General features: G+C 41.2%; 1 protein-coding gene across 1 annotated transcript; it reads right to left on the bottom strand.

Annotated features, from left to right (window-relative positions):
- Positions 1 to 454: 454 nt before the first annotated feature.
- On the bottom strand, positions 455 to 12,997 carry LOC119980486 (retinoblastoma-related protein-like). The gene is made up of 19 exons (XM_038823191.1): positions 12,734 to 12,997; positions 12,229 to 12,392; positions 11,971 to 12,075; positions 11,685 to 11,827; positions 11,484 to 11,580; positions 11,326 to 11,372; positions 5,195 to 5,393; positions 4,847 to 4,913; positions 4,494 to 4,673; positions 4,201 to 4,394; positions 3,191 to 4,070; positions 2,902 to 3,058; positions 2,728 to 2,800; positions 1,962 to 2,138; positions 1,750 to 1,869; positions 1,533 to 1,677; positions 1,312 to 1,424; positions 920 to 1,035; positions 455 to 822 (listed from the first exon to the last, which is right to left on the bottom strand). The coding sequence occupies exons 2-19, from the start codon at positions 12,352 to 12,354 to the stop codon at positions 672 to 674; spliced, it is 3,090 nt and encodes a 1,029-aa protein (XP_038679119.1). The 5' UTR covers positions 12,355 to 12,392; positions 12,734 to 12,997; the 3' UTR covers positions 455 to 671.
- Positions 12,998 to 13,241: the final 244 nt, after the last annotated feature.

Consider the following 13,241-nt stretch of genomic DNA (forward strand, 5'->3'; position numbering starts at 1 on the left):
GTCATCCGGATATAACTTTGTCATCCCTAAAAAAAAACATGTTAGCTTTGTTGAGGCTATGAAGTTAAAATGTTGCTTGCTGCTACAAATTCCTTCCTGTCACTGATTACCTGAGCTGTTGGAAGCCAACTTCAATTGGTATGAAGCTACCTATAATCATAAAAATCCAGTGCAGCTTCACTTTCTATGATCAATGATCCATGAAAACCCAATCTGAGGCGACCAAGCACATGATTTTGCTCCAGCAAATGACAGATATTACTTGCAGCAAATCTACCAAACCAGTCATGCCAGTATGCCATAAGATAAGGAAGATGAAGATCGATCAGGTTTTACCCATTACACAAAATATATAGATACATGATGAAGATTTGAATTCATAAATCAACTCAAACCCCAGCCAACAGCAAAAATGCTTCATATCTTTCTCGAAAACAAATACGAGAAACAAGTCTTAGAAGAAGCCAAAAGGCACATCATCATCATCAACCGAGCCTTTATCCCAAAAGACACATTTTATTAAATTAGTATCTAACATAAAAGAGCGCATGGGGTTGGCGGCAGCTGCTCTACAACTCACCCGCACAGCCAAAACCCCATGTCACACACTGTATATACAGAAAATGTAAGGATTAGTAGAATGAGAATTTACAAAGTAAACAACCACTAGATCATGAGTCAGGTTTCTCAGTTTTCACGGGTGCACCTGACGAAGATGCACAACTCCCATTTTGAAGGTAAAGGCTGTTGGCCACCATAGAATCACTAACTAAGCCAACATCAGCGTCATCAAAGTTGAGCATGCCTCTGATCTTCCGGTTACTGATTATTACAATAAGACCGATGAACTCCATTGATATAAAACTGAAAGAAAAACTTGTACTAATGACACTTTAATAAAGGAACATACGGTACATACCCGTTCAAGCGGTTATTGATAGCAGTCAAGTCCTTTGAAGGACTCTGGTAAGCATGTGTACTCTCTCCCACACATGCATAATAACTTTTTGCGCTGTGACAGATTAAAGCATCCATCTACAGCCAAAAAAATGTTCAGCATGAAGATACTCTATGCCAAAAATCACAGAAACGCATCATCACCAACCAACCAACGTAAATCTTTTTTCCATTCCTTTTTTGCCTCAATAACAATCACAGGAGTTCAGAGATTAAAAACATAAATAAAACATGTTATTTATGACACATGGCTAGTATATGACAGTATCAACCATGTCAAACAACAGAAGTACCATCATGGAGGCTGCAAGAGAGGTACACAAAATGAAAACAATTCGAATTGCAGAATATTACCTTAGATGTACGCAATGGAGAGACATAAACATTGTGTGTTGTAGATACTTTTTTGGGGGACATGTCAGGGAGACTTGGAAAATAAGATACTTTAGGAGACCCAGGACAATGACCTACTTGACAAGAAGATACGAAAAAGAACCCACAATATCAAAACTAATATCAAATGTTATTTTGGGAGAGGTGAGTGACCAGAGAAGGGAGTAAGAAAGAAAGCACACCATCATTAGTAGTATTGATTGCAGGACCACAGCTAATTTTTGACGCTGATCCAACAGGGCCAATCTCCAGTACCAGAGGCTTCACACTAGGAATAAATATTTCGTTGTAAAATGTAATAATATCAACGTGATCCTGCCCTTTTCTCTGTTATACCATTTGAAGGGTCAGTTTTCAAAACTAAAATTGACTGCTAAAAGATTAAGTTAGTCAACATACACTGTTGTGACGAGCAGATGACCAATCAACAAACACACTGCGAAAAACTTGTGGTTTGCATTGCGGTTGCTTCCTATAGTTGTAGATGATCTCCTTAAAGGTCAGGTTTAGTTGATTAATCTGTAAGTCCATAAGTAACCAGAATAAGAAAAACAAATGGCATAAGAAAAACAACACAAGGCAGCCCATAACTATTGACATTACAAGCAAACCTTCGCAACGCCATAGAAACAGCACAGGATGATCTGGTCAATATGACGGTTAAAGAAAAGAGATGTTTGCCGAACAAGTATCTGTTGAAAAAGACAATAGACACTTTCCCTAATCTGCTGAGAGAGTTGTAGCCTTTCCACCATACCATTTATTCTGACGGCAGCCAACTTATTAATCTAGGCAGTAAATTGACAACAGTTAGTAAGAAAGAGACACACTAAAGCATTCGAGCACACAAAATTTTTCAATGTGAACCTAGGTGGAACCCATGTCAAAAAAAAACTCATCATTAACATTGAATATTCAAATTAGAATAGCAATTTGATTAGAAAATTGTACAAAAAGACAGAGGCACTACAGAAAATATTAAATCCCAAACTGCCACAGAATTGCTCAAACTAACAGATTGCAGTAAATATGTTATCATTAATCCTCCAACCATTTCTAAGAAACATCACGTAGGATGGCTCTAAAAGTCCAGTATTCTTGTTCCACATGGACCACACCCAACCAAAACTAAATATCCACTGACGCATCATATTTAGCATGAAAATGATAAATACACCCCACCTGAAAATTTCTAGGGCACTCACAAGTCAGTTAAACAATGACAACTTCCACCTGAGGGTTAAAAAGGCCAGGCAGCCCAAGGAGGGAAGGGAGAATGTAGTAGAAACGGCATGCATAATAATACACAAAATTTAACATCTATGCCACATGACTGGGCCAACTCAGATCCTTTCCATAATAGGACGTGCCAAATACCTTGCTAAAGAATATATTGATCCCTGTCTCAGCACAAGTTTCTCCTCCTCCACTTGGGCTTGGTCGTGTTGGACTGCAAACAAATATCCAGAAATTCAACTCCTGATTGTAAGAACAAAGGTAGCAGCAATATTATGCTAATTATTTCAGTTCCGTGAAAGTGCAAAACAGTACCTTGCAAATGCAGACTGCAAAGGAGGTAGCTTTGATTTGAGGTTACTGAAAGCCAGCAAGCGATCCTTCACAGGTGATGTGAAGGAATTCCGCTCTACTAACACACTCCGGTAGTCAGTGCATGGCCTCTTTGGGGACCTCACATCCCCATTCTGACCTGAAAAATGGCCAAATAACAAAAGAGAGTCAAATGAGAATGTAATGGCACTCAACCATTGGAGGCAGAATGAAAGCTTATTAACAATACTTCTGTGCATTGCCATAGCATGTGATAAACGTGAACCATTACCTGGATAAGTTTCGTGCTTTTGAAAAGAAGGCACAGTAGGCAACCTTCCCGAAGAAAAGTTAATATGCAGAGCAATAGCATCCAGAGATAGCATTGGTTCAGCTAATAAACCAAGACGATTTATTTCTGCAGAGAGGGATGGCTTTGCAACCATCAAGGAGTTGTACATTGACGAGCCCTTTTCCCATACCATGCTCTCCAAAAGCCGCTCTTCCAATGAATTGAGATGCCGCCTCAATTCTCTAGGGAGAGATTCCTCATGTCTAATGAAACTCTCAATGATCTTGCTAAGATCAAAAGAGGTGATGCCAGTCCTATCCAAAACAGCAGGAAACAACATTGTGACTGTCTTATGTGTTGCCAAAACTAGTTCTGCAGAACAGGCAAGCATACATCTGTGAAACCTCTCGTTAGTTAATAAAGAGGTTAAATTTGTTGCATGCAATATTTGGGCCTCTGCTTTGCACATGGTTTCCAAAACCCTGCAATACAACTTCTTTGCTTCCAGTCTTCGCTCTTCTGCCCATATATTGTCCATCGGGTTTGCAATTTGCAATCTTCCAGTCACACAACGCTCTCCTAGAGCACTACTCGGAAATATAGCTTCCAGTATTATATTTGCCCTGCGCATAATGTCATTAGTCATATCCTTGTCACATGACGCCAGGAAGCGCTCCAGGTCAGCAGATGGTTTTGGTGGAAGTGGAGAAATGATGGTCCGGAGCCACTTAGCAGTTGTCATTGTCGTGCTTACAGGTGTGGCTGCCAACTTCGAGTTTGCACCACTAGGAATCCCATTTGCATGAGATGCTGAAGAGCGATGGGGAGAGAGAGGACTTGTAATTGTCTTTGCCGGTGAGGTTATTGAATCGTACTTTCTCTACAGTATTCAAAGGGGAAAAAGAAAAAGGAATTCATTATAAGTTCTTTTGTAGAAACATATAAGGTACAATTTAGCAGCTGCACTTTCAAAAGGGATTTCAAAGTGTGGCTTATCGACTGTACCATACCTTAACACCACCACTATTAACAGTACCACTAGACAAGGTCCCTGCTGAACCAAGCAGACTGTCCTCACTAATAAAAATTCTCTCATCCAGTCCACCCTTGTTAAGGAGTGCATCATCATAATCCTTTTCCAAAATATTTAAACTGGATGACAAAGATGATTCCTCCATTAGATCATCAAAATATGTCAGACCATCTGCACATGGAAGTGTCAGATTTCATTATCATCAACAAATCTCACAGATTCCACAAAGAAATATGTTAGCGACTAAATTATACGAAAAACTTCTCAAACCTGTATCAATACTTTCCAAGTTTTCAGTTTTGCACTCAGATGCAGTAAGGGGTGTCTTCTTCAGTATATCTGTTATTAAGTTATTGGCCATCCCCATTATTTTCCTCAAGTCATCTTCCGATGTTTCATAGATGTTGCAAAGGGATGCTGGCAAGTCAACATCTTTGTCACCTTTCTTAACTGAACCACAAACGAAAGAAAGCAGTTTAGATCTATACTGCACTCTAAATGATGAGGAAAATGATAAACTACCGTTGAATACATTTTAAAGTCTAAACATTAAAATCACCAATCCCCAACGAAGAATTTAAGAAGTAAACCAACCAAATCTAAAAATAAAGAAAGATGATTACCAAATCCTGGAAATTCATGGATGCTGAATTTCCTGAAGCGAACAGGAACATGAATGAGCAAAATAGCCTGTCAAATTTTAGAACAAAGTGAAGAACGTTATGATGTACTTTGTCACTAACTTACTTTTGTAAAAGGTATTGGACAACAGGAAATGATAACAGAATGATTGCAACAAAAGTACCTAAAGACATATGGTGTAAATAATACTATTTCTAGGTGACCTTTTGTTATCTAAACCTTACAACTTTAATAGCAATATTATTTTACATAGGACTCTGAACTCTTAAGCCAAATTACCATCTCAATACCAGTGACCAATGGGAAGACATAATAGGATTGTAACTTACCAGTACGGAAACCAAACCATTTGTGCAAGTTACTAGATCTTTGGCGCGGCTGAATGTATGTGTACGAAGCGCCAAAAACAGTAACCACCCAAAACGATGATAATCAGACACATTCCCAGTCAAGCTGCCAAAAGTCACCTTCCCATCATCCTTTGCATCACTTGTCAAGAAGAATTCTAGATATGCCCGCTTGTAGAGCCTGATACCATCAAATAGTGATAAATAAAATCAGAGATAGCAAAGTTGTACTCTGGAAAAAATTCTTATCTTATCATAACAAGGTTTAATTATACAAAGAACAAAATTTCCATGTTAAATCAGCATTTTCTGATCTATATTTTGATGAATAAGACAATTCGCAGACCCTTTCTAAATCAATTCCTCGGTTTAGAAATTTATCAAATTAAGGTCAGAATCTGATAGAGCTGTGATCACCAAAAGATATGCTAAGAGAGGAGCAAGACGTGGCAGCACTTGATTTGGACACTTGGCTTTTTATTATTATTATTAGTTTATTTTCTCTGCACTCTTTTGCTGCGCATGTTTATAGGGTCTACCAAGAGTAGTGGGGGGTGTGAATTGTGTCTGGTTGTCTCTGAGGAGATTGGGAGGTCCTAGTCCTCGAAACTAGGAGTTATCTGTTCTTGCTTTTCTTCAATCTGGAGTTGTAATAGACAGTATTGACATCAGTAATAGACTCAACACATTACGTATTTCTCTTTCGTAATTCATTTCTGAGTTATTACAAGATAGAGTCTATCATAGGTATCGGAGCTTTTGATCCTTGCTATGGTTAAATCTAGAATGGAAGGTCGAGCAGACGATTTGGAAAAGGATGTTGGGGAGTTGAAGAACACAGTTGGAGATCTGAAAACTGATATGGAGACGTTGAAGCTTTACATGGCAGAGATGCGAGAGTTGTTGGGTGGACGTTCTGTGGTGGATAAAGGTAAGGTGCAGTTGGAAGGGGATTCTTCTCATGTCCCTGATGAGAATCTTCAACCCGAACGACGTTCGGCAATTGATGGTGATTTCCCACGCCGACGTTTAGAGATGCCTTTGTTTTCTGGAGAAGATCCCGGTGGATGGCTGTTTCGGATGGAGCGATACTTTACTGTGAACCAAGTTCTCGATGCGGACAAAGTAGCAGTTGCCGTGGTGTGTTTGGAAGGAAAGGCGTTGGGTTGGTTCCAGTGGACAGAGGTCAGGTCACCTATTTCTTCGTGGCCATCGTTTCGGGCAGCCTTGTTGCGGCGATTTCGTAGTTCCCAGGTTGGGAGTGCTCATGAACAACTCGTTTCTTTACGCCAAACCGGTACTGTAGCTGAACTCAGGGAAGTTTTTGAGCAAGTGTCAGCACCTCTCCACGACGTGGGGGAGGAGATGCTCGCCGCCTCCTTCATCAACGCCCTCAAGGAGCATATCAGGGCTGAAGTCAGGTTGAGCCCAACTATCACGTTGGCGGGCCTTATGGAGTTGGCCCAAAGGATTGAAGATAAGAACGAGGCCTTACTCCAGGCCCACCAGTTAGTTCCGATGGCCCAAACTCAAAAAGCTCCATCTTCCTCCTTTAGTCGTGTTTCTCCTTCTCCATTGAGCTTAGGGCGACCACCAGAACCTGCCCGATCTACAACTGAACAAAAATCAGGGAATCGAGATCCCAAATGTTCCACTGTTTCTCCTACTACATTCAAGCGTGATTCTTTCCGCCGCTATTCTGAACGTGACGCCCAGATCCGCCGGGAGAAAGGGCTTTGTTTTCATTGTGATGAGAAATATCACCCGGGTCATCGATGCAAGAACAAGGTGCTTCAGGTCCTTATTGTAGCTGATGAGCTGGTCCTCGGGGAGGAAACTGAGTCTAAAATTGACACTCCACCAGTTCCTGAAGTGGTAGAAGAAGGAGAAAAGGTGGAGCTTTCTATGCATTCTATCATCGGCATCTCCAATAATAATAGTACCCTTAAGGTACGCGGTCATCTCGAGGGTAAGGAAGTTATTGTGTTAATCGACAGCGGCGCATCGAACAATTTCATTTCCTCTGAGGTTGTGCACCTTTTACGCCTCCCCGTCGACACTCGCCGTAAATTCACTGTGCAGGTGGGCAATGGAGTTTGTGTTCAAGGGGGAGGTGTCTGTTACGGTATTTCTTTGGTCATACAAGGGGTCGAATTACAAGAAAATTTTCATGTGCTGGACTTGGGTAGTGCGGATGTGGTGTTGGGAGTGTCTTGGTTGCAATCTCTAGGGGATATCTCATCTAACTACCAAACACTGACCATGCGATTTAATTTGGAAGGGAGGAAGGTGGTCTGGCAGGGAGACCCAACTCTTTCCAAAACATTGGTGTCTTTGAAATCTATGTTGAAACTGCTGAAGCATGAAGAATTGGGGTTCCTGGTGGAGTTTGGGGCTTTCCAGCTACAACAGCATGGTACTATGCCAGAAGCAGTTTCGTCCCTACCTACTGAATTGTCTCATGAATTGCAAGCACTCTTGTCTGAGTTCGACACAGTCTTCACTGCAGTTTCTGGTCTACCAATTTCCAGGTCTCATGACCACGCAATTAGATTGGTCGACGGAGCCACTCCCCCTAACATTCGCCCCTATCGTTACCCTCATTATCAAAAGACTGAAATTGAGAATCTGGTTAAGGAGATGTTGGCCGCAGGCATTATCAAACCGAGCATCAGTCCTTTTTCCAGCCCTGTCCTGCTAGTTAAAAAAAAAGATGGGGGTTGGCGGATGTGTGTCGACTATCGAGCTTTGAATAAGATTACTATTCCTGACAAGTTCCCGATTCCTATAATTGATGAATTACTAGATGAGCTCAGCGGTGCTACATTGTTCTCAAAATTGGATCTGAAATCCGGCTATCACCAAATTAGGCTGCGGAGTGAAGACACAGAAAAGACTGCTTTCCGTACACATGAAGGCCATTATGAATTTCTCGTAATGCCTTTTGGGTTGTCTAACGCCCCATCTACTTTTCAAGCATTGATGAACCACATTTTTAGGCCTTTTCTTCGGAAATTTATCCTCGTGTTTTTTGATGACATACTAATTTTCAGCACCGACTGGGTTACTCATATGCAGCACTTGCGGATTGCTTTTGAGATTCTCCAAAGGCATGCTCTAGTTGTCAACAAGAAGAAATGCGCCTTTGCCCAGTCACGTATTGAATATTTGGGTCACATTATATCTGCTGCTAGAGTAGAGGCAGACCCATCCAAGATTCAGAGTATGACTACTTGGCCACTTCCTACTTCCCTTAAATCATTACGTAGTTTCCTTGGTTTGACAGGTTATTACCGGCGCTTTGTGCGCAATTATGGTAAACTGGCTGCACCCCTCACTTCCTTGTTAAAGAAAAATGCCTTTTGCTGGAATGACTCTTCGCGTTTGGCCTTTGAAGAATTGAAGCAAGCTATGGTTAGTGTACCGGTGTTGGCCTTGCCAGATTTTTCAAAACTGTTTGTGCTGGAAACCGATGCTTCTGGTACTGGTGTGGGGGCTGTCCTTATGCAGGAGGGGCATCCACTAGCTTATTTTAGCAAAACATTGTCCCCTCGATTCCAAGTTAAGTCAGTTTATGAACGGGAGCTCATGGCAATTGTCCTTGCTACATTGAAGTGGCGACACTATCTTTTGGGGAGGAGATTCCTTGTTCGTACCGATCAAAGTAGCCTTAAATTTCTATTGGATCAACGGCTAGTGCACGAAGGGCAGCAACGCTGGATCACCAAACTCATAGGGTATGACTTTGACATTCAGTACCGTCCTGGCAGTGGGAACAAAGCGGCAGATGCTCTATCTCGTAGAGGAGAGACTAGTGACTATGGGGAAGCTACTGATCCTACCAATTCTATAGCTAGGAAGGATCAAATTCAGTTAGCTGCTCTTTCTAAGGTTACTTGGCCGGCTTTAGAGGAGTTACAAAACGAAGTTTTGGGAGATCCTGTTTTGAAAGAAATTGTTCAAGCCCTCATTATAGCTCCAACCAGCCGATATCCTTATTCGTGGAAGGGGGGTTGCCTTATGCATCATGGTCGGATAGTACTGCCCAAAAATTCTCCCCGCATATCTGCACTACTGCCAGAATTTCATTCTACTCCGCAGGGTGGCCATTCGGGTTATTTACGTACTCTAAAAAGGGTTTCTCATGTCCTTTATTGGGCTGGTATGCGAGCCGATATTAAGGATTTTGTCACCCACTGTGAAATCTGCCAGAGACACAAGTACTCAACACTTAGCCCTCAAGGACTCTTACAGCCACTACCCATTCCCACAGCTTCTTGGGAGGATCTCACAATGGATTTCGTTAGTGGTTTACCTCGGGTTCAGGGCTTCGACACAGTGTTAGTTGTGGTTGATCGTCTTACTAAGTATGCCCATTTCCTGTTATTAGGGCATCCGTATACAGCTCGGGAAGTGGCGTCTCTATTTGTCAGCGAAGTGGTTAGGTTGCATGGGTTCCCCAAATCTATTGTTTCAGACAGAGACAGAGTGTTTGTGAGTCAATTTTGGTCCGCCTTGTTTAAACTCTCCGGCACTACGCTGAAAATGAGCACCGCTTACCATCCACAAACGGATGGCCAATCCGAAGTAGTTAATCGCTGCATGGAGGAGTATTTGCGCTGCTTTGCTAGCACTCATCCTAAGTCCTGGATTAAATGGATTCCCTGGACAGAATTTTGGTATAACACGACTTATCATCGTTCAGCTGGCATGACTCCATTTCAGGCATTGTATGGGCGACCTCCTCCCTCCCTTATTAAGTATTCTGGGGATCCAACTGCTGTTGGAGAGGTTCAGGCCCTTTTCCAGGAGCGTGATGATATTTTGGTTCAATTGCGTGACAATTTGGCTAACGCGCAGAATCGGATGAAACAATACGCGGATGGCAAACGTCGGGAGGTCTCTTTTAATTCAGGTGATCAGGTATTTCTAAAAATACAGCCGTATCGATTCCGCTCCCTGGCACGTCATTCTTGTCTCAAACTTAGCCCACGTTTTTATGGTCCTTTTACTGTTCTGGAAAAAATTGGAGAGGTGGCCTACCGGTTGGATCTGCCTAAACAATCTGCTATTCATCCCATTTTTCATGTCTCTCAACTCAAGAAAGCTTCCTCACTGGGCTTGGTCAGCCAACCTTTACCTGATTATTTATCCGAGGGGTTGGATTTCACTTTTGCGCCTGAATCAGTTCTACAGGGGCGTAAACTTATCAATGGTACCACAGAGGTTTTGATTAAATGGGCAGGGGTTCCGGAGTGTGACAGTACTTGGGAGTCAATGGAGACTATTCAAGCTCAATTTCCTTCTTTCAACCTTGAGGACAAGGTTGCTCAATTGGCGGGGAGTATTGATAGAGCTGTGATCACCAAAAGATATGCTAAGAGAGGAGCAAGACGTGGCAGCACTTGATTTGGACACTTGGCTTTTTATTATTATTATTAGTTTATTTTCTCTGCACTCTTTTGCTGCGCATGTTTATAGGGTCTACCAAGAGTAGTGGGGGGTGTGAATTGTGTCTGGTTGTCTCTGAGGAGATTGGGAGGTCCTAGTCCTCGAAACTAGGAGTTATCTGTTCTTGCTTTTCTTCAATCTGGAGTTGTAATAGACAGTATTGACATCAGTAATAGACTCAACACATTACGTATTTCTCTTTCGTAATTCATTTCTGAGTTATTACAAGATAGAGTCTATCAGAATCCAAAAAATGTTTGACCTTTCCCCAGAGCACCATTGTGCCATAGAACGAAATCATCCAGCAGGTAAGCCTTGGTGGCCCTAAAAAGTAGTCTGATAGGAAACGAAGGTAAGAAAATCCTTTGGTTAGTTTGGCAGCATAAACTTTTCACAGTACTCCCACTACAACATTCCAGCGCAGATCAGGAATGCTACTTTTTAGTCACATCAAGCTCACATTACTCGCATATTCGTTTCGCAAGTCATAAATCATTTAGAGCAGAACAGGGAAACTACAATTAAACTTCTTCAAATTCAATAGAACATGCCACCATAAATAAAGCAGGAAAAACCCATAGCAGCATCAAATATCAAATGATAAAAAAACATATCAGTCAAACAATCATCCAGAGCAAAGAAGTTGAAACAACGGGAGGCACCTGCTTAAATTGTTCAAGTGCTCATAGTTGACCTGCAACTCCTTTGCCTGATAGGATAGAGGCGAACACAAAAGCATTAATAGATGGCGAGACAATATGCAGTTAAACAAACTTCCAAATTATTTCACTAACACTTTAAAGTTCTGACATATAGATACCTCAAGTCTACTCTCCCAGTCAGCACCATACACATTGCTTAATAAAGGGCCTGCCCTGACGACAAACTGAGGTAACTCCTTCAAGAAATCAACAAGGCTACAAAACCCAACATTTGTAGTGTCAAACAGTGGATCAAAATATATAAAAGTCTACTAAAGCAATCTATCATCAATTACCTACATGTACTGAGACCAACATACCTAAGCTTTAAAACTCTTAATATTTGGCACAAGTTAAAACCACTACCATCAGCTCCTTGCTGAGCATTATCTTCATTCTTTTCACGTAACCTCTTCACCGAGTATAAAACAAATGCAAACCAAAATCGCTCTGCTTCCTCAGGCTAATGAAAATTAAATTAACTTCAGTATAACAAATTACCTCGTGGCCACAATGATAATAACTCATGCAGAATATGTGCATATACACATTATTTTTATATAAATAAAAATAAATGAAATTAGAAAAGAATACTGAAAGAAGTACCATTCCATTTCCAAAAGCTGACATGTTAGTCAGCAAAAGTTTCTCAGTTTCTTTGAATAGCTTCACAGCTTGAGAGCAAGTGTCATCGTCCAAGGAAAATCCACTCTGTAAGTTAAATCTCATTTTGAGTTCAAGATACAAATTCGCCGCAAATTGAAACAAGTCAAGCATGTAAAGTCCAACAGAATCTCCAAACGAATTAAATAAAACTGAAGAAAACAGTAATGCACAACAGGGACATATAAAACGATTGAAAACCTTGCATAATTCCATGAATCGCGCTTCAGCAGCTTCCATCTCTCTGTTATTAGAAGAGGAATTGCCGGGTGCATCTGCAACATCAGACTTCACGCCCTCCATTTTCTTGGAAGCAGCAGGATCCATCCAATACCCTCTAGCTCGTTAATCAATTTTATCGCCAACTACACCAAAATATTAAGATCCCAAACATGTCAATACTCAGGCACTTCAACCTATACGATCATAAAAACGTAAAACAAAAGAGCTCTTGACATAGTGATATTAAAATCAATAGATGTTCATTAAAAAAAGGAACAATTTTGCACGACAAAGAAAATTCCGACAAGGATTTGGGCCGATCTTAGTTACACACAAAAAAGCAGCTCTCTTGATCTCTTAATCTGAAAAATTGTTTTCCAATGTATTGAAAATATGACACAAGTAACTAGTTGCGAAGAGTAAAAAAATCTTTTTTAGCAAAAAAAATAAAAATAATTAATCAAGGAAAAAGCAAGAGACTTACAGATCCGTATCCAGAAACCCTAGCTCCTAGCAACCAATCACTGGCATAAACAAAAACCAGCACCGTCAAAAACTAAATCCTTCGTTGCATCGGTAACCGTTTGTTAGATTGACGAACACTGAACATCGCTACTTTCGTTTCTTCGTCAGGAACCCTAATCTTCCACTATTTCTCTCTCACTCTTCCTCTGTTGTTGTTTCCCGCGCCCCGTCTTTTCTCTCTCTTTCTCCCGCCCTTTCTCTGCCTCTTTTTTTGGTAAACCCTATCGGTGGAAGAGAATCCTCAATAATATTATAAGGACACCAGGATTTCTAGATTCTCCAGTAATATTTCGACACGTCATGTCAGTTCCATTTTACCGCCAAAACTTTACGCCGTAAATTTGCTGCCGTTGGAGTTATCAAGAAGATTGATTTTGCCGTTACGGCGAGGATTCTCTCCAAGAGAGGAGTGGGCTTCGGCCTCGTGCTGCTTGGACCAATTGTGTTGTGTCGTTTTATTGGGTAGG

Source organism: Tripterygium wilfordii, chromosome 16, assembly GCF_013401445.1.
Source record: "Tripterygium wilfordii isolate XIE 37 chromosome 16, ASM1340144v1, whole genome shotgun sequence".
Classification (NCBI taxonomy): Eukaryota; Viridiplantae; Streptophyta; class Magnoliopsida; order Celastrales; family Celastraceae; genus Tripterygium; species Tripterygium wilfordii.

What these genes read in the sequence shown, in the direction of transcription:
- LOC119980486 (XM_038823191.1), bottom strand. Translation starts at nt 12,354, where the DNA reads ATGGATCCTGCTGCTTCCAAGAAAATGGAGGGCGTGAAGTCTGATGTT. An exon ending in CACTTGAACAATTTAAGCAG is followed by an intron (nt 5,394 to 11,325) that starts GTGCCTCCCGTT and finishes TGATGGTATCAG; the next exon opens with GCTCTACAAGCGGGCATATC. An exon ending in CATCTGCTCGTCACAACAGT is followed by an intron (nt 1,678 to 1,749) that starts GTATGTTGACTA and finishes ATGGTATAACAG; the next exon opens with AGAAAAGGGCAGGATCACGT.